We start from the raw sequence: 27,811 nt of genomic DNA on the forward strand, positions 1-27,811 counted from the left end.
TACTTACAGCTTTAAAACAGCAACATCTCTTTCCAGGAACAATGTCTCTGTTGCTCCTGATATTCCAGAGTTCGCTTTGACCTCACTGAGTAAAGGCGTCATAGGTAGAAATACTTCCAAAGAAAACTGTTAACTGTGAGGTCTGGGGTTATCCACAGGAACCAGGACAGTGTTCCTGGAAAGGCAAGTTGCGGTTGAACATTTTATATAAGATTCTTTAGTGCTGAGAGCACCACAAATGGAAGCAGAAAGCAAACAGATACTTTAAAACCCGGACCAATTAAATCCTGGTTGTAGCTCAGCAGTTGCCGTCATTGGCTACTTTACATTGTACTACCTTACATATTATGAATATGAGAAACTGGACTGGATTTGTTGAGTGCTTGAAAAACAAATACAAACTTAACCTTCACTGAAAAAAATAAAAGATTTATATATCCAAGTTTTAACATTGACAATGGAATAACTCAATGAATCAGGCAGCTGATATCTATGAGTGTGTGCAATTTGGTGCAGCTCGATAAATTTAAGGGAATGTTTGGTCTTGGTGGCGAGATGCACTCTGCTGCCTAGTTTCCAATGTATTTGGTTGAAAGAGCTTTTCTTTCTGTTAACCTACAGCTGCCACACTGACTAATACTACTAACCAGCACAATCCCTCCATTCTGCTGTTTGTCTCTTGAGGGCATCACTCTGGTGTAAGTGCAGTAAATTCACAATGGAGCCTAAGTCTCTAAAAAGGCCTCAGACCTCACAGAGTGGATCGTGTTCCTTTGGTGTCCATAGCGCTGTAATTGAAAGACGTGCTTCCATTTTCAAGACACAAAGCATTTTTTTTCCCTTCTGAAGACTGGTTTCAGTCTCATGTAAATCACATGTGCTGCTATACGTGATCGAGAGCCACTGCTACATCTGGCTTATTCTGAGTTAGGGGGGGGTCACAAATCTAGGAGAGGGTGAAACAAAGGGCAGAACTTCTACAAAGTTGTTATTTTTCCCAGTAGGTGCACTGGGAGCTTAAGGACAAAAACCAATCCATTTGGAAACTTCACTGCTTCCACTGGGTTATACTGCCTGGAGGCTGTCCATGAAAAACCCGGAGATATCTAAGAAATCAGTCGTGTGTGGTTTTACCTCTTCAGACATAATATTGGCAGTGAGCTGTCACATATTTTAAGGAGAATCGTAGACGGCTTTTCTCCGTCCGCCTGGAGCAAAACATCGTGATAAAGATTGAACAAGACCTTCTGTTTTTGTTTTTCTTGTTCTTCATCATTAGCGCATGTAAAGGCTTAACTGACTTAGACAGAACATGTAAAGCCTCTTCTCTATTGTCATATTTCTGTGACAGTGATATATACATTTTTTGCCTCTGTGAGATTATTGTTACCTCAACCAAGGAGGTTATGTTATTACCCATGTCTGTCTGTTTGTTTCTTTTTTTATTTGTCGGTGGGAATTTTTCTGTGTGGAGTTTGATTTTGGTCTTCCTGTCTCTGCGTGGCTTTTTTTCCAGGTACTGCGGCTTCCTCCCACAGTCTAAAGAAATGCAGAACAGAGTTAGGTTAATGGGAGGCTCTTTCCACACCAAGTCACGTTTGCACTTTTTTAAAATCCATTTTGAATTGTCAGGCACAGAAACCTCACAAACTGAGTCTGATCAATAGTATCATTCTATTCATTCTGACAATTTGCTAAAGGAGATAAAATGTTGTTGCAGTGAGGTTGATGACAGTTAGGAACAAGAAGAATTTCGTCGCCGATGAAGGTGCTGCGAAATTAACTTGATTGCTTCCAAGTCAATTATAGGGTCACAGTGGTCCAGTTATGATACAAGCACTAACACCTGCTACTAACACAAGGACCACACATTTAAAAGAGGAAAACTAATTTCTGTGATCCAATTGATCCTGAACAAGTCAAACAACTCTCTGGAATGCCTTAACAAAGTTTCGGTGTGCGTATGACATTGATTTATTGAAGGTCTTATTTATTTTGAAATGTGTATAAAAAAAACAGCGCAAAGACCTTTGTATCTTACAGTGACCCCAGGCTTGTCTTTGATGGGCCTGGGGTCACTGTAATTTGAGTGGGGATCTGTTTAATGAGCCCTGCTGGGAAATGTATGGTTATGGGATTTTCCCATATTTTTTTAAATTTCTCAGGAAATAATGAATAGAATGAATGGAAAACAATTTGGGGCCTATTGGTTTGTCTTAGCAGAGATTATTAGCATTGTCGTGCTATCTTCATCTTTTCGACCCTCTTGACTGATGTTGCTTTCACTTTGGAAAACCCGATGATGTTTGCGTGACAGCCATTTCTTGTTTATAACTATCGCTGGTGGTTTGAAGTTGGAAATCACTGAAACCAAACGTTCAAATTTTGTTGACTGATTTTCCCACATGGATTTACAAAATAAAAACACATTTGGGCACAGTGGCACCAGACTGCAACCGCTGTTTGATTCAATAAGTGAGTAGTACATCATCCACATGTATTTGTAGCTTTTTGTCAACTTCTCGGAGGAGATTAACTCTATTGCGGCCTGTGAAGTCACTCGGTGCAAGAGTCTATCTGCGCCACTCAGATTTTACTCTGCTTTGATTTTGTGAGGGTTTTTTGTTTTGTACATCAAAAGGTCCTTGTAGACGTCTATGTAGTCTGGGTCTGTCTCTCAGAGCAAGCAGATGAAAGGTTGGGTTACATAAGACCGTTAGACCAAAAGGCTGTTTATGTGCGTGTGCGCCTGGAGAGCTTCACTGATACTAGGACCTTGTAATAGAACCGGACTCCTCTGCGACCATGGACGAGCCCACTGCCAGCTCCTATACTGTTATAGCAAAGCCCCGCCATCAGAGACATGCAGGAGAAGATGAAACATCTTACTCCCTATCTAATACTATCAATTAATTGCAATAACTAACTGCAATAATTTACATCTTATACATGAGCATTTCACACAGATGATTGCTTGATGACTTCCTTTTCCGTCTTGCATGGTGGTTTTAATGCATGAGAAGGTACGCGTACACTTGACGGAGCTTTAAAGTGACTCACAGATATTATCGTGCTGACGAACGCAGACTGCAGGCTCTTCATAGCTGTGGTGCTCAGGATAGAAAATGGAGGATGGGAGAATGAAGCTATTTGTCATGAAAGGGCAAACCCCTCATATTACATTTTTTTACAACCTCCTAAATGTCAAAGTATGGGAAGGCGGTTGTACTTTATGAACGGGCGTGCACTGCATTGTGTGGGATTGCTCCATTATTGAACTTGTTGGCTTATTGTCAAGGTTACCATTCTTGTGGAGCAGAACCCATTGTTGCCAGAACCTTGACCAAGGGATGAGGTGCACAATTACTATCACACAAAGTGGCCAGCAGAGCAGAATATGTATCCTGTTCCGCTAAATAGGCCAAATGTAAAAACCTAAAGAGTCCTCACCATAAATTTAAGACACAGCATGCTGTGAATCCCAACTGGATTTACAGTAGAGGTCATAGAGGTCGCGTAAGGCCTTTCACTCAATGTTAGCTTTAGTTTAACTTAAAGTCTGTTTCATTTAAAACATCATCTAATACACATGACTGTAAAATAGGCCTTCAGTTTCCACTATAATAAGTTTTTGAACACTATATACTTCCATTTTACACAGTGCAGTTGATGTTTGTTAAAAGCTTCAAGACAACACAAATTTTATATACACATGCAGTGAATTGGAGACAGACAATTTTAGCACATGAAACTTAAACTATCTGTGTTTTTAGACATAAAGCTAGAGGGTAAACAATAACTAGCACATGTCTGTCTTCAAATCACTGTACACATATCACTACCAGTGTTTCTGGTCACTTATGGACTAAACTTATAATAAATAATAACTGCTGCTCACCAGAAATTCCAGGGAATGAGGAGAGCAATAAAAATATGTAATATGTAACTGGGAAAGAAAAAGAGACTAATGGTCTCTGAGTGGATACATTGAGAGTTGATTTTTTTTATTACAATAAGGCAACAGGAGCCGTGACTCCAACATTGAGTTTATTTAGACTGAAGCAGCACTGTGGGAAAACCCTCCACAAACAACCCTGACTTCCACACAGGCCCATAACACAGACAACTGAAACCCGTTGGTTTCCCTGACGTTTTCAGTCACAGTGTGACACAACTCAGTGACCTCCACCAGCTCAGTAAATTGCACGTGAATTATCAATTTGGCTCTTATCCCGAGCCGATTGCCGAGTGTGTGCAGCAGAAATGTGTCACAGTGATGTGCCAGTTCTGGGGCAGAGAGCCCTAACAGAGGCAGGAGAGGAGGAGGGTGTAGTGTTGACTTGGCTCTCCCGCATCGTGTTCACCGACAATCAGCCACAGAGCCGTTGCATTTAGTAACTCCCCAAGAAAGTGGAAAACGGGTTTAAAAGGCCTGTGGGAGGACACAGTGGCTCATAATTAGGCAGCGTAAAAATCTCCAGCCTCTACCAGGCCCTCGGGCAGAGAATAGCAGCTAAAGTAAACCAAACCTGAACATGAAATCGCATTAGATGTCTGTGCTGGGTGGGGGAAAAAAACAGACAAAACCTTTTTTTTTCTCAGTGTATAGCTCCATGATGGTGTTGCCTCTGTTGTATGGACACTAACAGAAACAGGATGTGCAGGACTGCGGTTTGAACATGTTTGTGTCTCTGTTTTTCTCACAGATGCTTTCCCGCTCGGATTGGGACCACAAGAGAGGCTCCCGAGGATCACAGGTTAGCACTGTCCAGAGAAAAAAAACAGACCCCGCTAGTAATAACAATAATGATAAACAGCTGACAGGAAAACACACACACACACACACACACACACACACCCAGGAACCAGCTCCCTAATCTCTGTCACTCGCCTACACACACCTTATAAATGACGCAAACAGCAAAAGTCCTGCCACTAATGGGGCCTTTTCACCCACTCATTTTAGCCGTGGTTAAACAGCATGTCCAGAGGTGTCACTTCCAACCAGAGTTCTTGTTGTTCTCTGTTAGCGAAAAGGACTCAGGCCGGTGAGTTGGCTGTGAGGCGCTGCAGAAGCCATTACAGGCCAGGGTAGAGAAACTGGAAGCCTTGGCACAGGGCACACGGCTCGTTGAAGACAGACACAAGCAGCCACATCCTTGATATCGCCTTTCCTATCATTTGGGGGCCACACTGTGCACAGTTTTGAAATTGATGTATTGAAGAGTTACAGAGCCACAGAGCAGGACTCTGGAGTATGTGGAGAACAAACAATACCCTTGGCATTGCCATGGCCATATACTCTATATGTGTGTGTTCTGTGCTGCATGTTGTCCTATCAGGAGGATATCCTTCAGAAGTGAATAGACTGTGTGTTTATGCTGACAATGCACAGTAGGGGTTTCAGAATCGACTTTCACAACCAGTAGTTGACGCTGTGTATCTTTGGGTTTAGGACGTGGGTACAGCAGCTATGCAGCAGGGGGTGCTGCTGTTATTGACAAGCATTTGACGAGCCATATTTGGCAGGCGTGACTTGAACCCTGTAGCGTGCATGCTAAAGCGGCAGAAATAGAAAAGAAACATGGCCGTTCAACCAGATTCAGATGCTCCCCTAAAATCAACAGTGTGGAAATACTTCACCAGAGCAGACTTTCGGGTACATAACCATCCACCGCTACACCTACATCTGGCTAATGCTAGCAGCAAAGTTAGCTAGGAGAAGCTCCAACAGAGGCAATCAGACGATTCTCTAATCACAGAACGTCCAATCTCTCTCTCACACAATGACGAGGGTCAGAGAAAATATGTCTGCTGTGATTAACTGACTAGTGAAATTAAACTTGAAACTACTAAAATGCAGTTCTCATGAATGCCCGAATGTACAGCATGTTTGGTCATCAATGAATGCCACCATGTTTTGTTCGGAGGGAAATTAAAGGGTTTTTCATGAAAAGTAATCTTCACTGTCTAGTGCAGGGTTGAGTTTGCAATCAAATCCTACACTGTGTCACCTTGGAGACAGTAAACTCATAGTGTGTTACCAGTGTAGAACGCAACATGGTTGATCAAATACAAGCGTTGCTGACCCTGTTTTCTTTGCTAACGGCTGATGGACAGTTAAATTCCTCCTTTTACTCTCTTCCCCCTCCTTTCCCGTCTCTCTCTCAATCAATTTGTTATGTGGAGTTAGTAGGAAAGCTCATCGTTTTTGATTGATGCATTCGATGTATTCGACTTGGAAACACATTGGTTTTGGAACATTACCCGTGAAGATTATCGAAGAAAAGAGTGTTTGTAGGCTCGGTTCTTTTGAGTGTTATTCTAAATTACAGAAGGACTGGAAGAGTGGTCTATCAGACAGACAAGCTGTGACATTGCAGTCACATTAAAGATTTCTCATGAAATCCCCATGAGCACTTCAAACGCTCCAGATCAGCGTTTCCTTCGACTGCGGGTTTGGGAGTTGAAAGAGGTCACTGCCCTTTCTCTGGCTGGTCCCATCATGACAGTGGAGCAGAGGATTTTCTCATTAAAGTGGGGCCTGTGGCAAAACTAAATTTAAGGCTGAAAGCGCATGAAAACATTGAACTACCTGCACTTTTTGACTGTCCTCTGCTTGGGAAAATAATTGGATCTGCCACAAATGATACAGAAGCATTTTGCAATTTTCGCAATTTTCAAGCTCCTGCTTTTATGACATGGAACAGTAAAACACGTCTGAGCTGATGCCATTACTCTGCGAGAGAGAAACTGGGTTTCATTTATAGTGGAGCTATTCAGTTTGCAAGATGTTTTAAAAGACTTATGACTGCGACCGCTGCAGTGCCGATGATGGATTTATGTTTAACCACTTGTATCGTGTAGTAAATCATCGCTCACTCGTTGCACCATCTGTTTTACCTCACGCATCTCTTTTGTTTGTTCTGTCCTTGTCTTGTTCCTGCCTCTAGTGCAGTGGTTCCCAAACTGTGTGCCGCGGCACACTGGTGTCTGCAATATAGTATACAACTATACAAAAATAATTATTTTAATTTACTATATACTACTTTGAATGCACTCATTCCATAATACAGAGGCAAACTCTTTATCTAAAAACTATTTAAAAAATCCTCAAAGAGGATCCCACATTTCGCTGTTCGCGCAGTGGCGCAGGTGAACACAACATTAAAACATAAACAAGAGGGAAAATGGAGCGCTTTCTCGTGCGGAGCAAACCACCAACCACCAGTGCAGAGACTGCCGAGTCCGACAACCCACCGAAAGAAAAGAGGAAAAAAACTGTCAGCCGACAGTATCATGAAAGTTACCTGTCTTATGGCTTCAGTTGGACCGGGGATGTCAACATTCCTCAGCCGGAGTGCGTCCTCTGTCGGGAGAAGTTAGCTAATGCTAATATGGTTCCAAGCAAGCTGAAGAGGCACTTGGAAACCAAACATCCCTTCCACGCTGAGAGAAACCTGGCCTATTTCAAAAGAGCGCAGGATCTGAACCAGAGGCAGCAAGACCGTTTGTTGGATTCCGTGAAAGTGTCTGAAAAGGCAATGGAGGCTAGTTACATGCTAGCGGAGCTTATTGCAAAGCAAAAGAAGCCTCACACAATAGCGGAGACACTCATCCTCCCTGCTTGCAAAATAATTGCAGGTGTCATGCTGGGTCCAGATGCCGCAAATGAGCTATCCAAGGTGCCGGCATCTGATAACACAATCAAAAGAAGAATAGAAGACATGTCAGAAGACATTGAACAACATTTAACAGAGAAACTGCAGGCGAGTGGCAGATTTTCTCTTCAAATAGATGAATCGACAGATATAAGTGGGGCTGCCCAGCTCCTGGCAAACGTCAGGTATGTTGACGGTGACTCTATTAAAGAGACTTTTTTCTTCTGTAAAGAAATGGCAAGCCATACAACGGGAGAAGAAATATTCAAGGTAACTGATAACTACTTAAAAGAAAACAATCTGTGCTGGAGTATGTGCGTCAGTCTGTGCACGGATGGTGCGGCATGCATGACGGGGAGAGTGAGAGGCTTTATTGCAAAGGTAAAAGCACAAAATCCACAGATAGTGACCAACCACTGCATTTTGCACCGAGACGCATTAGTTGCCAAAACCATGCCCCCGGAGTTGACTGAGGTGCTGAATCAGGCTGTGCAGATGGTGAATTACATCAAATCAAGGCCCCTGAAATCTCGCCTTGTCTCCCAGTTGTGCGCTGAGATGGGAGCCGACCACCAAAGCCTGATCCTCCACACAGAGGTACGATGGTTGTCTCGGGGGAAAGTCTTATCCCGTTTTTACGAGCTCCTGGAAGAACTTTTGGAATTTTCACGCGAACACGCTGTCCCTCATAAGGAGAGGCTCGCGGATGAGAGCTGGTGCGCCAGGCTGGCTTACCTTGCAGACATATTTGGGCATCTCAACGAGTTAAACGCCAAGCTTAAGGGCAGGAATGAAAACATTTTATCATCCACAGACAAGATTCGGGGCTTTATGGGCAAACTGACCCTGTGGCGCGAGGCTTTGGAACAGGGCTCCATGAACATGTTCCCGCTGGCATCAGCTGCGCCACAGGCAGCCAGTGAGCGCGCTATATATGCCGAACACCTTCAGACCTTAAAAGAGAGGTTTGAGCGCTATTTTCCACGTGTGGCGGACATCGAGGACAATGACTGGATCCGAGACCCATTCAACCAGGAGTCCGAGTCCTCAACCGAGAAGCTCACTATGAAGGAGAGAGAGGAGAGCGCAGAGCTCCATGCGGACCGCACGCTGAAACTTAAATTTAGTGAGCTCACACTCGATCAGTTTTGGTTGGTTTGTGCATCAGAATATCCAACCATCTCCCACCACGCTATCGACCAACTTCTTAATTTCCCCACCACCTACCTGTGTGAGTTGGCGGTCTCCACTCTTGTTCACATGAAGAACAAGACCAGGTCACGGCTCTCTGTTGAGCAGGACTTGCGAGTGGCCCTCTCCTCCGTGCCACCAAGGATTAAAAAAATCTGTGCGCCCCGACAGGCACATGTGTCCCACTGATTTGTTAGTAGGCAGAATATTTACAAAAAAAGCCTGATTCTAAATGTTACAGTTATAATTTGTGGGTCAGATTCAGGACCATGCAGTTCTCTGCTGAATTTCTGTTTCCTTTGCCTCACCTGTCTGGTTGAAATGGGTGTGTTTGATTAAGCCCAATTTGATAAAGTTTAAATATTTTTGTGAAGTATTTTGTTAATAAATATTTCATGAGTAGAATAGTTGTCTTGGTCACATCTTATTTGGCATTAGTAAATAATTATAAACTTAACAGATAAACAGATGATATTAGTGATAACACGTGTTATAAGGATATTTTGCACAATAGGTGTGCCTTGAAATTTTTATTTGTCCTTTGGTGTGCCTTGGGCACAAAAAGTTTGGGAACCACTGCTCTAGTGTGTTTGTGTGTTCTTTTTATAGAGATAATAAACACTTAGATGTGTTTTTTGCTGTAAATCAAATGATATGTTATTTGATGAAATACATCACTGCTGCTTTTAAAATCAAATTGTATGTAAAAAAAACTTTTACTTTTATTGGTCGAGCATTGCTTATAAAGCCATCCAGTGCTTAAATAGTGTGTCTTGGACCTTTCAGGGCCAATGCTCAAGTTGAGTCAACTGTTTGGGATGTCTGTACGTCATGACTTTTAATTTTATTTGAAGATGTTAACAGACTCTAATCAAAGCTAGTCCGCCACAAACAACCGCTGGTGAGTGGAAATCTGCATTCATTTTCAAATCTATGTTGAAACAAAACCACCAAACCACCACATCGTCTACCATTCAGAGAACCCCCCTATCCTCTCCTGTCTCTCAGCTGTCTCACACACACACTGTTTGAACAGTTGGCTGAGGCATCCTTACTACTACATTTTATTTGAAATACGCCTGGCGTCCAAATTCTGGAGTTTTAGAGTTTTGAATGCGCTGCTTGCCCCGTTTTAGTTAGAAAACTGTAGTTAATCGTTTTAGTCTGGACGGGTAGAATCAGAGATGATGGGAAACGATGACATACTCACTCACATCCGCTTGCTGATTGGGTCTTTTCTTTTATGATGTAGTCTAGAGACAACGACCTGTGCTGACGGCTCAAGCAGCTCTGGAAAATCGTGATCTTGGCGATTGGCGAGAGGCGAGAAAGTGTGTGTGCTGCTTCTTGAGTCCCAGACAACCTAGATAACTTAGCTCTAGCTCAATTGTGTGTTGTGTGTGTGCTTCAGTCAAAACTCAGGGGTGAAGTTACAATTTAATCTTTGTTGGCTCCTTTACTGGAACCATCATTTTGAAGGAAAATCAAGTCGCTCCAACATGGCTGCATGTTGGACAGGGGTCAATTGCCCTGACCTTTCCCAGTAAATAGTTATGAGACGCTAATTATTTTTTGGTTTTGTTATCCCCTCACCGCCCACCCCAAACATCACCCCCACCTCTATTTGATTAAGATGTGTAATAGCTGGTAATAGTCACATGGCTGCAGCTGAGGACCGGGCTCAGCCTCAGTCTTCACCGATGGAGGAGCTGTGTGTAGGTTGTAGGTTGCGGTGAGGGTTGGTTTAGAAGCAAGAGGTGTTATGCTGTTGGGCGTAGTTTTGGCTGCAGTAGAGAGGAAGGTCTCGGTGGAGTTTTGTGTTACCGTTCTGCTGTGATTCACACTGTATCACTGCTCTGTTATTCCCAGTCGTCAACAACGCAATCTCCGGGGCTCCTCTTCAACTAATCCATCTGAACAGATGTAATCAGGGTCATTACACTAACCATGCTGCCGATGAAATACAAAAAGTGAGCGGCCAAAGATGCTGACAGTTCCGTGGAAATGAAATCAACCTAAGAAGATAATGGACCCACATAAGAATTTTTCAGTATTCCAATTTCTTGCTCAGCAAACTTCTACATTTCTCAGAGTGTAGGGGTTTTGTGTGTGGTGTTAATTGCAAAGTAAGCACCACAGTGTGTTGAGCAGTTTGTGAAGAGCCTGAGCTGCTTACTTTATTAAAATGTGTTTACTAAGAAAATCAAATACAGTTGCTTTTCTAGTAGGCCCCTGAGGCCTTTGTCCAGTCTCTGGCCCTCCTCTGGGATACATTATATTCTCACCATTTCACAATTTCAGGAAGCCCACATATCATTGTCATTCCACTGGAGGCTTCAGGGACTGTATGTTTACATGGGGAAGTCGAGGGGTTAAAAGTTCATGTAAGGGAATGTCTCAGAATTCACAAATATATGACCTCTCTGTCTGTGAATGCCATAAATAATCGTAATTAGACAGAAGGATCCGCGTTTTGTTTGTTGCACCAAATGCACTTTATCTGTCCTCTGCAGAGTTACTGGATAAGAAATATGTGGCCACAGATGAAACACTAACAATCATTTTTTAAAGAAAACGATGCTTTACATTAGAACAGTAATTTCTGTGCTCTCTATGAAATGAATAATGTTATTTCAGAATTAGTACATTAATGAAAATCTGCATAATGTTAAAAGCAAAATCAGTCACCTCCCAGACTGTGTACAATGTTTATTTCAATACATGATATGGCAAATCTGATCTGAGTTTGAACGTTTACTCAACAAAAAAACGTTAAAAGTTAAAAGGAAGAGATGTTTCTTTCTTTTCTTGTACGTTAAGATGGACGACATGATGGCTCCCAAAAGTGAAGACAAAACCATCTCAATCACCCCATGGTGGTTGGCTGCCGTGTAGGTTATACACCCCACCTTCTCCATGATAGTGGATGGGACAAACTTAAAAGTCAAAGTATACATAGGATTTATTGTAGTTAGTTATTGTCTCCCTATTGTCACCATCACACAGTCAATATGGAGATTCCAAATGATGTCAATCACAAGATGGCAGCACCAGTATCCAGGATATTTTAGCTTCATCGGAGGAAATGGAGAGATGTCGTACATCTTTATGTACAGTCTATGGTCACAACTTAATACAAAGACTGTTCAGACTTTGTTTACACCATCTACACTGTTTATACTTCTTGTACTGTATATGATCACTGATAAAATATAAGTATTGCTCCTACATAAATGTACAGAGCCACATTCAAATACTTTTAATGCTAATATTTATACTATATTTGGCAAATATTTTCAGCATGATTAGTTTTATGTATTTTTTTATACCACATAAAAAATGGGTGTAATTTAATTTAGTTGTTGATATATTTTTTTTAAATAAATATTTATTTCAAATAAAGTCAAATCTCCATTGATCTGGTGCAGTAACCAGATGAACCCAGCACAAACATGATCTGGTTCATTTTTGGTTCTGCTTACTGTAACTGAATCTACAGACACAGCTGAGCAGGGCCTCGAGCACAGAGAGCCTGTGTGGACCAACAGCTTTTCACTCCTCAGGAGTGATGGCTGGTTTGTTTTGACTGGCCCTTGCTTGGGTTTACATGAACTGCTGCTCTGGTGTTAATCTATGGCAAGTCTATTGATGTACTGTTCAAACAGTACGATCATTGATCATGTACACTGTTGTTATTCATCGTAAAATGTCATAACAGAATGATCACGCAGGGTTTGGTATATGAACTGCTTTGCTGTGGAGTCAACCGGAGTCATATTGATGCTTGGAGTCATTCTAATAAAACGTAGCAACAAAAGTGGAGCCTTGTGATAAATATCCTCAAGATTTCTGGTGATTTTGTGACCCAAGGTCATGAACAGTGGCTGGATTAGGAGTATCATTGCACACACTTATTTGCTCTCTTGTGGAAAGTTAGACAAGAATGAAAGAAGATCCAGTTCTTCTAGTTGGCAATAGTTAAGCTACCAATTTTCACAAACAAGATAAATGTGTTCATTAGTGAGATTTATAGATGCTGGGAGGTGGATTTTGTTACTTTTGGATGGAGTGAGACTAGCTGTTCTTCCCTGTTTCCATTCTTTGTTCTTTGTTCAAGTTAACTGATTGCTGTTAGTAGCTTCACATTTACCAAAGAGACATGAGAGTACGAGAGGTAGTTTCTTATCTAACTTGCTGCAAGAAAGTCAAAAGGTATCTTTCCAAAATATCAGACTTCTGCTTTAACACATTGTCTTTATTTCTGGGTCAGGAAAGTAGTTTAGACTTGTTTTCATTGTGCAAAAGTTCTATTGTTTCGAACAATGTAACAATAATCTAATAATATAGGATGCCGCTCAGAGAGTGGATATCTCTGCCAAGGCCCAACAGTGCCCTTGTACAACATTTGAATTCACTAGATCCAGAATTGTATCTGAAATTTCCACATAATAAATATATTGGTCCCCTAAATATGCCAGATTTTTTCATCAATATCCATTAATTATTATTGAAAATGTTGAAAAAACAGTTCACAATGTTAAAGAAAGTTGAAAACAAATACCTGGATCCACCACTTGATCCTGGATCTTACCAACAGTTTAATGGATTCTTCCTTGACCCATTCCACAGACAATTACACAAACGCAGACGAAAACAAAAACTCCTTGGCTGAGATCATTCAAATCACACATATCCAAAATGAAACATAAAAATGTAAATGCAATAGCCAAGTGAGCAGCTCATCCAGTATATTTATCTGGCTGAAGGAGAGCTTGTCAGTTTTTCACTTTCCCATCATGGCATCCTGCTGCTGCCAGCTGTTGTCGGGACCATTGACTGAGTGTAAGTTGCCTATAAAGACTGATCCATCTCACTTGGAAACAGAGGAGTGATTAATCATTTTCAGTCCGAGGAAGCTGTTTTGATGATCAAAGAGAGAACGACTTATCTTTGCTATAAACTACATTGCTCCCCATCTCTCAGAGGAGCTGCATCCTACACCAACTCCGAAGAGTGTATATCTCAGACACATCTCTGCTGAGAGGAGTGTGAGCCAGTGGCAGCCACTTGTTGACAGCTCGTAGACGTGAATTATTGTTTTTATATAGTTTATATGAATGTGGAGGCAGTAAAAAGAGCTTGTATACTTTCGGAAACTTTTAAAATAAGGGATTAAACCTGCATGTACAGCCTCAGTGGAAGGTTTAAAAAACTTTGATTTGAATCACTGTGTTTGATGGACATTACAAAGGGGTCCAAGGTAGGAAAGATCACCATGGTAGGCCTACCATTGGAAATATATTAAGATTCTTTGAAACGCGGCATCATAACATCTGTCCAAAACCCTTTTTTTCTGTGGTACTCAGAGTTCTTCCCAAGACTCTGAGTGGGGCTCGTACCTGATCTAACCTCTCAGCAGCTACAGAGGTGGCCATGGCTGACGAATGAAAATGATCATCTAACTTGACAGGAAATGCTTATGTAACCTCATGATATTATGTAACTTAGTCTCGGTTTGATGTGTCACAGGATGAACACAGAGGATTCTCATGTTTTAGATTGCAGATTGTTGGATGATTAGAAACATCAGGCGGCAGCGTCCGGCCAAGACCGTAGCAAAATAAAAGCTTAAGTAAAAATGCTTGAGCCAGGGATGGTCTGGACTTTAGATTCTTTATCTTTCACTGCCGCCAGCTTTGAAGTTCCATCTCCGCACCACACGCACACATATTCCTTGAGGTAACGGCTTGTATATTGGAACAGACTGCATTTCAGGTCATTTATCGGACAAATTCAGTGGAAGCATGGGCTCCACTGTGTCCCAGAGCTGACCTCTGCAATGCTCCCCACACACGTTCCACCACATTATGCTTTTCACGTCAGGGTTTGGCCATTAAATGGATTGCACCCTGAGTAAAATCAAACCCAACACATTCATCATTACCTTTCCATTTATAGGTTTGGAATCCGAGTGAGTTGAGCTTAGTGAAGCACTGCTTATCCTCCTTGCACACGTGGGTCTCTATTTAGCACACTCAGAATAATGCCCTTTGTATTTGCTTACGTGCCTGTGTCACTGTGTATTTTTGTGTCAACCTCGGTATATGTCACTTCTATTTTCACTTGGCTTGTGAGTTGGCTGTGTGAGAAGTAGGGGTTAAGTTGTAGTTGGCTGAAGATTTGCTTGTTTGTGTACACACACACACTCCATGACTTCAGTTGGCATTACATTCGCTAACATTGATATCCGAGAAACTTGCTTTTTGTCCCAAAAAAGGAAGACAAGTCCCCATTATGTGTAAACAGATTTATGTCCCCACAACATGAGTGAAGACGGGACTGCACATAGTGAGGAGGTATAACACATAATTGATCAGATTTGTAATTTTGTTTTCCTTTTTGTCATTTTCTGTCCATAAAGACGAGTTTAAAACGCAAACCTAAATACAAAGCAGTCTTTAGAGTTAAAAATAAATTATAAAATGACATTTATGGCGAAAATGATTGGCATCAAGTGATATAATATGTGGCCGTATTGTGCAGCCCCTACCTATTACTGCTGTCTCTGTCCAGACAGATGTTCTCCAGCAGCCATGTTCTCCTTTAACCCCCATTTAACAAACTCCTAAATCAGCGTGTAAATGAGCTGAGAGACAGGTGTTTACATTCAGTCCTCACAGCAGGTACCAGGGCACAGTATAGGAAGCGGGGCAGGGAGAAGTAGAAGAGAAGATGCAGAGGAGAGGAGGGATGACAGGAGTACAATAGTCATCTGTCCAGAAATGATCCATCAGACGTCCCTCAGGATGTCTTCTTGTCTTTAAAAGAGATTAGTATGGTCCCAATGCTGGTCGTGTTAGATTTATCATGAGATGTGTAGGGGAATGTCCTCGCACCGCTGAACACACCTTGTGAGAGCGAACACGTGTTGTTCAGGTCAACCTCTAGCCACTTAGCCAGTGTAAACAGAAGAATGCTGGGTGCCTGGCAGCTGGTGTCAAAGTGAATAGGACATTGAAGGACAAAATAATAGCATCCTTTTGGGAAAAAGGGCAAGTTTTGAGCTTATTGGATAAATTAGCTGGCAGCTGAGACTGACCTGTGTTTAGCTGGTGGTTATCCGGCTCTCCTAGGCCCAGCAATAGGAGAGGGATTTGAACTTTTCACTTTACCCTGTGAAAACAAGGCCGGCTCAAACCACCGTGGAGCAGACGGTCAGGAACAGAGGCCGGCTGTTGGTCCTCTCAGGGGTCAGGAGTGAGGAAGTCAAAGGTCAGATCCTCGCTGAGACACTGCTAATAAGGCCATTCATTAAGCATCAAGTAATAAGCACCTCTGCTGGACACGTTTCAGCCTAATGTTGTCTTTTTAAAAGCTGCGAGTGCAACAACTCCTACTGTGAAGAACCACTCCCCGCTCCTCCTCATGTTTTTACTTTCTCTGAGCTTAAAGGAGCCATATAAGGTGCACAATAAAACCTGTCATGTGTGAGTGGTTCTAAGTCTACGTCGGTGTGTGTTAGCATGTGTGTATAATTGTTGTGAAACCTCCATTTTCCCAATGGCATTGATAACGCTCTAATTCTTTTAAATATTATTAGAAATCGTGAAGAGGTGAGCAATAATGTTCACTTCACTCTTGTGACCCCATTGTCTGTATGTCAAGCTTCAAAATATTTTACTGTAGACATTTTGAGAAAGTTGTATACTTTTTTATTAAGGCATTCACCACCAGCACCAGCACAGAGGATAGGGCCAGAGGCAGCGAAGATCATGATGACCATACACAGTACGTTTGGTGGTCCCCTTAGGTTTCCCCTCCAGGAATTTCATTTTGAGAAATGTCTGTTTATCGTAAAGATCTGCGCTTGGTTGGTTGTTTTGTTCGTTGGCTTGTTTATTGGTTCAGTTGTTGGTGGGTGCGTTTGTTAGTTTGCTCGTTGATTCTTCAGTTGGTTGGTTTGTTTGTTGTTTGTCTTTCGTGGTTGCTTGGTTGATGATGTTCTGTTCATGGCCGTGTGTGTTGCCAGTGTTCTCATGTAACACATTCTCTATCAACATGGGACAAAGCTCCTCATGAATTTTAATGTTTACTGCTGTGCAATTGGCATCTCACATTATATCTGCATTCAAACTGTTGCAGTGTTCACCGTCCTTGTTACATCAGCTTCTTTTGTTGTGATATCATTTATTGTGAGTACATAAAGAATAGTGACGAAAGAAGAATTCAGATCCTTCACCAAAGTAAATTAAGCGATAGAGCAGAGTAATAATAATCACCTAAAAATCCTGATTTCAGAAATCTTAGAATGATCACCTTATTGTAAATCCAAAAATATATATTAAAATATAAAAGTATAAAAATACTAATTTTCAAACAGAATTGTTTGCCTCAGTGGGATGACTACTACTATTTTACCTATACATGAATATGAAATCAGCATATAAAAGGAAAAGAAGCGCACTAACCTCATGTTGTTTCATGTGTTCCTCTATTCACAGTCTGACATCTGACAATGATGTCACGATGATTGATGCTTCCTGTTCAATCACTGGACATCAGTAAAAAACAACATTTTGAGCTGCTGTTAAATTCCCCATAAGTGTTGAAACTTCATAGGCCTGTATTGTATTTTAAAGTTCAGTAGAGAAATAAGATATTTAAATTAAATTCAAATAAACCTGAATGCAGTACGATGAGTCCTAAACACAACTAATATATTTTCAACTTATAAGGTTTATATTGACAGCACGGAATAATATTAGCATTTACTTGAAAATGCATTTCTGTCATTTTGGTGTGAACTGGTTGGTTTGAATTTAAAGCAACAGTATGTAACTTTTACTGAGCAACAGCGCCCTCTGCAGCCGCAAATGGTGATTTATGCTGTTGGGCTCCATGTCCGAGTGATTAAGTGGTTTTCATGTAACACAAAGTCTATCAATGTGTTGACCACGAGTCTCACTGCGTAGTCTTACACACTGAAATGACAAGCAACTGACCATTGGATATTATCCTTGATCCTCAGCTTCCTGAACCAAAGGAGCAGCAGCTGTAACAAATACAGCAAACTCTGTTTGCTAAAAACGTGGTGTAAATGAGGCCTTTCGTGTCGAATTTGAATTCTGGAGCTTACAGTTGCTTACAGACATTTGAATGAAACCACAGGAGCAGTATGTTCTTTTCTGTTTTTTTTTTTTTTTGCGTTTGATGAATCGGTCACCAGTTTTGCATTGGAATTGGCTGCTACACTGTTTACCCCTTAGACTCCTAAAGTGTTTTGTGGACTCAAACACTTCAGCTCCATCAGCGTAGTGGTGAATAGATAATGAGTCAATTTTCATTTTAGGGTGAACTATCCCTTTAAAGATGCGACTATCAGTAAGTTACACACTTCTCACAGGAGATTGTACCCACTCAGCATAGTTACACAGAGCAAGAACAGATGTTCAGGGTGAGGAGTGGGAGTGAAAAAGCTCCATTCTTTTTTTTTCTTCCTAATTCAGTGAACCAACCAACACATTTTAAAGCTGCTATTTACTTTCCATGAGGGCGAAAGATAAGTTAGTCTTGATGGGAAAACATAATCCAATGTATAACACTTTGTTCTGTAGGAAAAATGGCAGAAGTTAGGCCAATGTCACAGTTAATCACATTATGTTCTCACGAGGGAGCTGCTGAAATAGTTTATGCACCTGCCCTTCATGCGTTCCACCCAGAAGCTGTGCACAGCCGCTATCACCAACCGCCATTAATTAGCATCTCCTCAAAATGGCTGCAGCAGCGGTGATTGTTATTTCTTTGTTTCTCTGTCACCCTGCAGTCATCCGGCACCACAGTCATGGTGGACATAGCAGTGATGGGAGAGGCCCATGGACTGATCTCAGACCTGCTGGCTGACCCCTCGCTGCCCCCCAACACCTGCACCTCACTGCGGGCGGTCAGCAACCTGCTCACCACCCAGCTCACCTTCCAGCCGCTGCACCGGCCACGCCCTGTTTCCCTGCTCAGCCCCAGCGATGCCTACACCTGCTCCGACTCGGAGGAGGGACCGGAGAAAGGGGAGAAGACATCCATCCACAAGGTAGAGAAATAAATGAAGGTTGACTTGACTGGTAAGACACTTGGAAGCCCAGATGAAAGTGTATCGATATTTCACCCAAACATTCAAAGTCAAAATTGTTCATCAAAAGTGGTTGAGACCCAGACCCAGAGTGATTGCATTTGGAAACGGCTGAAATCCTCCTTTGATGGAAATGTGGTCCACCTTAATAAGGCTAAATGATTTATACACCACACAGTGCTCCCCACACATGTTCATCTTTTAGCCCATGTTTCAGCTAATGAGTGTTTCCTGCTCTCAGAGCTTTTAGCATCAAATGAAGGAGCATATTTCATAGAGTTGAGTGAAGAAAAATAGAGCACGTCTACTGCTCGGAGCACTGTTCATATAGCCACAGCTGTGTCAACATGACAGATGTGCAGAGCCAGACACAGTGTGTGCGTGTGTGTGAGTGATTTGAGTTGAAGAGAAGAGGCAACATGATGGTGAACAAATCTCTCCAATGGTTACAAAGACTACGTCTCAAAAAAAGAGGCTCTTTACCCCGATTACGGGGTCAGACTATTACCTGAGGAAGATGTGTGTGTGGTTGATGGCTGCTCTGCCGTCACTCGTTGGACAGGTGTATTTTTACACGGTCTGAACTTTGTAAAAGTAGCTAAGACAAACTGCGTAGAGAGGCCAGTGAGGCTGCACTCATTACCACTCCCCAGAGACGGCTTCCTCGGCTCTTAACTGGCTGCGGGGAGAATAAAGCAGGAGCAGCAAAGGCGGTTAGTGGAGGACTGAAAACCCTTGCGCTTGCTTTTCTGGCTGCTGGCTAAGAGTTTGAAGTCCATCGTGGTGCATACTGATGCCTTTCAAGAACTCTCCCAAAACGCATTTATTGTGTGCTGCAAAAAACCACTGCATCATAAGCACGTGCTGTACAGACATAAAAAAAACATGAATGAGACTCAGCTACCTGCAAAATATTTGAGATTAGACTGATCTCACTTTTCTTATTTAAACAGTTGTAGAAATGAGTCCAGTATATTCACAGCAGCAGGGATCAGCAGTATTTTTTGTGAGGATGACTTGGTATTTTCAAGCAATTGCTGATAGTGATACAGTGTGTGTACCATTCTGTGTTATGGTTGTTTCTGCCTCTGGTCTGTGTCTGCAGGGCTTTCATTAAAGAATGGAAACAATTGAATTGCAAAATCACACCACAGCTCCATTGTTCCACTTTCATATTCGGAAGTTATTTCCATAATTTCCTGCAATTTTAGTGTTATACTCTACAAAAACACATAGGTTACAAGGTTTTAATAGCACCATTGTACACCCTGGTCTATGCATATATGCAATTTTGCATTGCATCAATGCATCTGTGTGTCATCATACAGAGCAAATGTGCATGGTTGTTGTCTTTGTATATGTGTGATGGCTCCAAAAGGAGTGTTACTCAGCAAAATGTCCCCTAAAGTGACCTTACCAACACCCTGTGAGAGTGAGTGTACGCAGTGTATGACGTCACACAGTGAATGGGCTCATTCAGGATTCCGAGGCGCTCCTTACTAGGTCACCCTGCAGAGGGCCGAGAGAGGGAGAGAGAGACAGAGAGAGAGGGGCTGCCATGTTTAGCGCTGCCGTGCCAAGCTGCTGCTGCTGCTGCTGCTGCTGCTGCTGCTGCTGCTGCTGCTGCTGCTGCTGCTGCTGCTGCGTGGCACCGAACAGATGGAGGCATCACAAGGGCACAGACCACTGGGAATCCCAGAGAGAAAGCAGAGAGAAGACAGATTATGAAAGCAACCGAGAGAACGAGACAAAAGAGACTCACGCTTGCAGAGTCCCGGTGATGAAATATATCTGTGCAATGCAATCGTGATATTGGATGTAATAATGTACCATGAGCAGCAGTCTTGGCCCAGCTGCCGGCCAATATCCCCCAGTCAATGCTGGTGCGAGCACTGATTCTCTGAATGAAATGAACAAACATTTTTCCAAGTCATATCACCTGCATCGTTTGTTTCATCTCGGGCAGATGCAGGAAAAATTTGAAAAAGTTTCATTTAGATGCTCCAATTCACTGCAGACAGACAGAGTGAATAAGTATAAATGATATCTTATAGGTGGGGGCACTTTTATAGCTTTTATGATGATGCAAACACAATCACAGCCATGTTGTTCGACTCCTGCAGTTCATGGACGGAGATTGAATTAATTTCTAGTGATTATAAGTTTGTTTCAGTCATGTTCAGTGTGTGTCTGGGATTTAACATTCCTGTGTGTGTGTGTGTGCAGCGTCTGAGGCGAAGTCTGCACCCGGGTCTTCTGAGGAGGATCTCTTCCACGTGGACCACCACCACCTCTGCCACAGGCATGCCCACCATAGAGCCCGGGCCCGTCCGAAGGGATCGCAGTGCCAGCATCAAACCCTTCCATGAAACCCTCATCTGCAGGTAGACGAACAACAACTGACTGACACCTCACTCAGTGGTGGATGTATTACAGTCGCACAATACCCGATTCAGTCAGGTGCACATTTAAGTCATTCCTTCTTTACTGTTAGCTCTATAGCTTTGATTCAAAGCCACACATCATTGAATATATTCCTGTTTCAAGCTCATTGTGTTCTCTATAAAAGATCCGAAATAAAAATTATTTACAAATTATCATTTTTATTGTAAGTATATTCTTAGTAAGTAACTTGTTCATATAAAAAGAATATTGACAGGACAGGTACACTTCAGTGGCCAATCAGATAGAAGCAGGGGCCAGTGAGACTGCACCTGGTCTCGCTCTTATTTTGTTCCTTTTTATTCCAGCAGGCACTTACTTACTTTTTCATTTAAGAAAATGAGGCCCCATGCTTGCTGTATAATTTCTATGTTTGAAGCAAACCCCTAGATTTTTGTGTTTCATTATAATAATTATGGCCAAATTTGCACTTTAGTTGTTCGTGGCTGTGGTACAAATGATTTAAGAAGGACTCGGACAAAAAGAATGACGCGTCACTCTGAAGATTATGAGATTTGGTCTCAGGAGTCAACAGTAATGGTACAGCAGTTAGGAAAAAGATACGTGTGCAAAGGGAGCCAAAATGGAAATATGTCCCACAGGCGAACACATTAACCTGAATAACTAAGACACACATATAAACTCTCAGCACATAAGTGCTGAAGATAGCACAGATCTCAGGCTACACAAAAGTTACATGGATATTGACCTGTGAGCATGTGATATAATGGAAACGGCACGGTATTCAGGTCTTATAACAGTTTCTCAGCATTTTTGGGGAGTAACAGTGTTGTTGGACAGAGAAGGCTACAGTGTATGTGTTTAGGGATGAGTGTTAAAATGCTTTCATGGGTTTCTCTGTGCATGTAAGCACGTCATACAATTTACGTGTGGTGGAGTTGTGCGTGGATGCAGAGGTAGTTAAGTAAAAGCTGAGGTTGAGGAAATTGGACCATAGCGTTCAGACTCAGATGAAACATAGACACGTTAGCCACGTATTCCCGTAAACTCATTAAAATACAAGCTGTGTTTGTTTCTGCTGTTGTTTTACTTTGGCCGTAAATCACATTTATGCAATAAATCTTGAATAAACATAGTTTTAATTTATTAACCAAGTGATGATTACTAAGTGAATAATTTCAGCATAATTTACTGGGATCTGTGCAGAGACTGTATTCTGCAGAATTATTATTGGATTACTGTGACCTTATGTTTTGATAATCTCCGAACAGCTCGAGGGTAATAAGGTTTTTTCCCCGAATTTCAATGTGGTAGAAAATGGAGATTCAGCCTGAGAGCTACCAGCTGTGCATGTGTTTGCGTGTACGTGAATATGAGTTATCGTGCATGCAATGTTTTTATGACGTGGATGCACAAGTGGTGCTCGACAGCACATGCTCCCCGACTTTTAAATATTAAGTACGCCTCAGCAAGAAAGAATCTCTTTGTCTTTCATCTTCCTCGTTCAGTTTGTTCCCCGATGAATCTGTGTCACAGGCATAAAGTCTACTGATCGAGGCAAAGCAGCGGCACAGATATGTCAGTGGTATATATAATGTAGGTTAGAGTAAAGGCATGCATGTAATTGTTAACTTATTTTCTAAATACTGCATGAGAACATTAGTCTGACCTCTAAACTGAAGCTTAATTATTAACTTGTAGAAGAATTTAAGAAAACCATGATGTCTGGCTTATAATGACGGTGAAAACAGCCTGCGTGGATTTAAATAATACACTTTCTACTGATGAAAAACTTTGCGGTGCTCAGCTGCAAGTTAATGTGAATATAGAGGCAACAACAATTTCAGATTTTGGACGAGAAGGTCATGATTTGGGGATATTCAATCTAAAATGACATTTTAAGGCGGACATGACGTCTTTGGTTAATGTTGTGTTCCATCATCATTTAAACTGACCTAGCCTCTGTATGCACAACATCTATAGTGATGCTTACTCCTCTTCAGAAAGAGTTTATATAAAATGATTCATATAGACCCTGTAGTTGCAGATATAAATTATTCATTTTACCTCATTTTCGAGGAGGGGCCTGATTTTAACAGGTTAAAATATGAAATATGAAGTGAAATTAGATTAGATTAAATTAGATTAGATTCAACTTTATTGTCATTGCACAGTACTTATACAACAAAATGCAGTTAAGCATCTAACCAGAAGTGCAAAAAAAAGGCAGTAAAAGTGCAGAGTATTGTGCATATTTAAAGTGGAATATGTGAATAAATAAGATATGTACAGTAAGAAATATATACGGAATAGTACAGTAGAGTAAATATTAAGTTTATTTTATTATATTATGTATACATATTCATATGACAAATTTAAAACTGTCAATTTAGGTCACTCTACCTCACTTTCATGATAAGCTTACCATCTGGACTCAGATTTCAATCAGTTAGCTCATACACTGGACCAGTCTGCAAAGTAACTCATGCTTTTTTGCAAACTCCCGGAATCTTGCTGCAGTTTATAAAGCGATGTATTTTAGATGTACAATGAGGCGTGACGCTGCAACTGCATGGAAAGTTCCTGCCTCAGATTAATTTAGAAACAAATTTTGGTGGATAGGTTCGGAAAGTTTTGGCGTGTGGTACGTCTGTCTAATCAGTTACACAAAGGGTTTATGTCGGTGACTTATTGAAGGTTACTGTCCTAATGTATTGAGTTGATATACGTATGCTTTCCCAAAGTTTACTCGAAATGATGTCTACTTTGTTGTAGCAAGTTAAATAAGCAATGCATGTACTTCAGCTGAGTGCAGGTATTATTTGTTGTGTGTTGCATGAAGATATTGATTGATTATGGCCGTACTGTAAAACTGAGCTGTTCCCATAAAGGCATGTGTTGTCTTCCAAGCTACAGTCGCTTAAGCCAAGCTACCCAGACAAACTAAACAGCCAGACTCTGTCTGCAGCTCAGGTTATATAGACATAACTGCAGTATTTGCTCCAATCAAAGATTAACTGAAGTTATTTTTCCATTGTTTTTTTACTTTATCGGCATGTGGAAGGGATTATTCCTACAAATTTATTAAAAGGGGCAGATCATTGTTCTGCTGCATCCATCAGGACGGATCATGTAACACCTGAGCTGAGGCAACTTCAGTGCCTGCACATTGTTATAATCTCTGACTTTGTGACAGTAATGCATCTGAAATATGTGAAATGACCCTTCTGCCGAAATCAGACCTGCGCAAACTATAAGGCCAAAAGTATGTAGACATGTCTGTCCCCTTGCTTTTGTTTACGGTAAGGCCAGTGCTGTTTTTTATGGTTTGGCTCCTGCGTTTCAATTACGGTAAATCTTAATTTTACAACATTTCTTTCTGATATTTTAGACACCAGCTTACGTCCAACTTTGTGGCAAACATTTATGGGAAGTATGAAACTAATCTAGAGCACAAAGTGAGGTCCAATGAGAGTGTTTTTGAGTGGAGTTCTGGGTTTCCCTGCTCAGAAACCTGACCTCAACCGCATCAAACAATGTTTGGATGAAGTTGAATGTCAACTTCTTGCCGAACACAGTGTCCAATGTCACTTATGCTCCTGTGACTGAATGGGGGAAAATCCCAGTAGCCAGGTTTCCAATTCTTGTGGAAAGCTGTCCCAAGTAGAGAATGCTGGCTCATGCAGTCGCAGGTTAATGCTCATGGTCACAAGTCATATTTAGGCTTTTGATCAGATCCTAAATTGCATGATGCTATCAAATCAATAAGTAGTTGAATAATTCTTTGATATAATACGTGAATATTGTACAGGTATCCTGCTTCTGAAACTTGTAATAGATCCCATATTACAGTTTGACCACTTTTCACTATGGAAGTAATATACACCCAAGCTGATACAAAGCACTATTTCTAATGTCTAAATCCAACTTTCATTGAGTGACACAGCAAAAAAAAAGTCAGCACCCAGGGTTTTGTCTTCTAAGACCTGTGTGGGCTGCGTCTGTCAGTGGCTTGTTTGGGTCTTTTTCCACCATGGCAGCGTGATACTTGAACAAGTTCTGTAAATGTAAGCAGACCGAGCAGCTTCTGTAAACAAAGGCCCGTCGCCTGGTCCTACAGCTCAGCCCGGCTCAGCGGCATGGCCACTTATGGTGGTGTGAGCATAAACAAACACCTGGGCCTCTCCCCTGTCACCAGAGTCCCACAATTAACACACACATATATACACACTTTAACACACTGTCACAGCTGTTGCCTCTGACACAGGTTATACAGACACAATTGGAAGGACAGACACCCTGGGAGTTTGGTTGAGTTTTATACAATTAATGAGATATCTGGTAAGTCCTTAGAACCAAATCTAGAAGAGACTTTACCAAGGCCCAGGCTTAAAGTCAACTTGTCGTATTGAGGCTCCAGTCTTCGGCAGCGGCTGCGGGTTTGATTCAGGTTGTGGCCTTTTGCTGCAGGTCTTCCCCCGTCTCTCTCCCCCTTTCATGCTTGGTCTGTCCTGTTCAATATATGTTTCCCGTAAATATATTTAAAAAAAGACAACTTGTTGGGATCATACTTGTGCAGCAATAGGCAACCTGCTGGCACAAGCGTTCTCGAACATAGCACAGCATCACAAGAGTAGCAGGGAGTGTTTACACGCTGGAATCTGTGTTTGCCAGTGTTATCCCTGTTGAGTTCCGGCCAAGACGGCAGTAACAAACACATTTATTCACAGATCAAACAAAACACCATAACCACTGCTGATTGTAATGAGTGGTGGGGAAAGAACACATGGCTTCAATTGCCTCCTGTCTGCTCAATCATCAAATCTCTACAATCTTAATTGGGACATTAGGCTTCTCTTTTTTCCTCCCTCCTTTTTTTCCATCATGTCAGCTCTCTGTGACGTACGGTGTTAAGAAGGAATAACACCGACTTCAAAGCCACAATATCTGCTGCTTTTAATCGGACGGACCCGGTTAAAAAAAGGGTCCGATTGAGAACCTTCCATTTCCCATTCTGCTGTTATCTTGTTCACTTCATCTGGCTGGACTGTAGGTAGATTACTGGAAACAGAAATAATGGCTGCTGTGTTTATCGTGGCTTGGGCACTGTCCGTTCAGGCTCTGAACCAAGAGTAATCTGTCAACCTGCTGAGTGGTTGAGTATGAAATGTGGGAGTTAAACTTCAGCAGAGAGAACGGCAGACAGGCAGAGGCCAGTCAGAGCTTATTACATGGCTCAAGACATTAAGATAAGCAGCAGAGGTGGAGGAGAGGGGCGGCGGGGCCGTTCTCAGGAGAAGTCAGACAATGTTGCAATTTCGACAGTATTTCCTATTGCAGGATAATTAACTTGATGGAGGTTCATACTCACAGTTAGAATTCCAAGGTGTGTTTGTTTTAGAGTTTGTGAGAACAGGAATGATTTTCCACTCCAGAGAGAGACTCCAGTTGACTGTTGGACAAAACAACACTTTTAGTTTTTAAGGATAAACCAAGAGATGATGTTCTTTTCTAAAAGTGTAAAGCAAATCAAATCATTAACATACAGGTGTCATATGTAGGAGACACTGTAGAAACGAAAACACACACACAGAGGAATCTAGGTATATCTCAGTGGACCAGATAAATGACTGCAGAGCAAACCGCTGAAACTACACGTAAGAGGTTTTTCTGTGATAAAAGCAGAGTCACTTGATACCTGACTGACAGAATCCTCCAGTGAAAATGGCCGACCCTCTTATTTATATTCTGCGCTGAAGGCTCAATGTCAGTAGCCGAGGTTATTCTGCTGCATTAGCAGAATAGGAAGAGTGTCTGCCAGTTCTTCAACTTTCATTAAGTAAACCTTTTATGCCAAGCGCTGCTGCCTGCCCAGACCCCCTGACAATAATGTACTAACTGTTCGCCCGCCAAACTATCAAACTATTTTATATTCCACACCTGCTAGGCATTACACACAGTGGTTCGACCTGGCCGTGCAAACACAACAGAACTTCCTTTGTTGGGGCCTCAGGACCATTAGACGGGGCGGGTACGGCTCGAAAGTGTTCAAGAAACAATTTATCAGAAGGAGATAGACACACTACAGACCTTTGTGCTCCCTGTGACACCACGCTCTAACGGCAGGCATTTCCTGCTCCACATAGGCAAGTTTTACAACATTTAGGGAGAGGTATTTTAATTGGAACCACCTACAGCTTGACAGTGGCCTCAGTTGGAGAAACATGGAAAAGCTGTTGAGAGCAGCTCAGGAGGCTCCAGCACGGTGTCACACAGGGAACTAACCAGCACACTGCAATAAACAATATTTATGGTTTGATTTGTAAACCAGTCAGTAAATGTGAATATTTTCATCTGTCTCTGAGGTTGTGGCTGCAGCAGGACGCCGTGTCTGTGGCTGTCAGCGGTCTGTCGTATTTCTCAAAGAGGGTGG

At 41.9% G+C, this 27,811-nt stretch overlaps 1 protein-coding gene across 1 annotated transcript in view; it reads left to right on the forward strand.

The window, feature by feature from the left end:
• LOC133009446 (cGMP-inhibited 3',5'-cyclic phosphodiesterase 3A-like) overlaps window positions 1-27,811 on the forward strand; it is a 72,962-nt gene that overhangs the window by 32,839 nt on the left and 12,312 nt on the right. The window contains exons 2-4 of the mRNA XM_061076953.1: window positions 4,707-4,757; window positions 18,676-18,936; window positions 21,202-21,359. Coding sequence (XP_060932936.1) covers window positions 4,707-4,757; window positions 18,676-18,936; window positions 21,202-21,359 — 470 coding nt within the window. The remainder of the gene's footprint in view (window positions 1-4,706; window positions 4,758-18,675; window positions 18,937-21,201; window positions 21,360-27,811) is intronic.

The sequence above is a fragment of the Limanda limanda genome, chromosome 8 (assembly GCF_963576545.1).
Source record: "Limanda limanda chromosome 8, fLimLim1.1, whole genome shotgun sequence".
In the NCBI taxonomy this organism is placed as follows: domain Eukaryota; kingdom Metazoa; phylum Chordata; class Actinopteri; order Pleuronectiformes; family Pleuronectidae; genus Limanda; species Limanda limanda.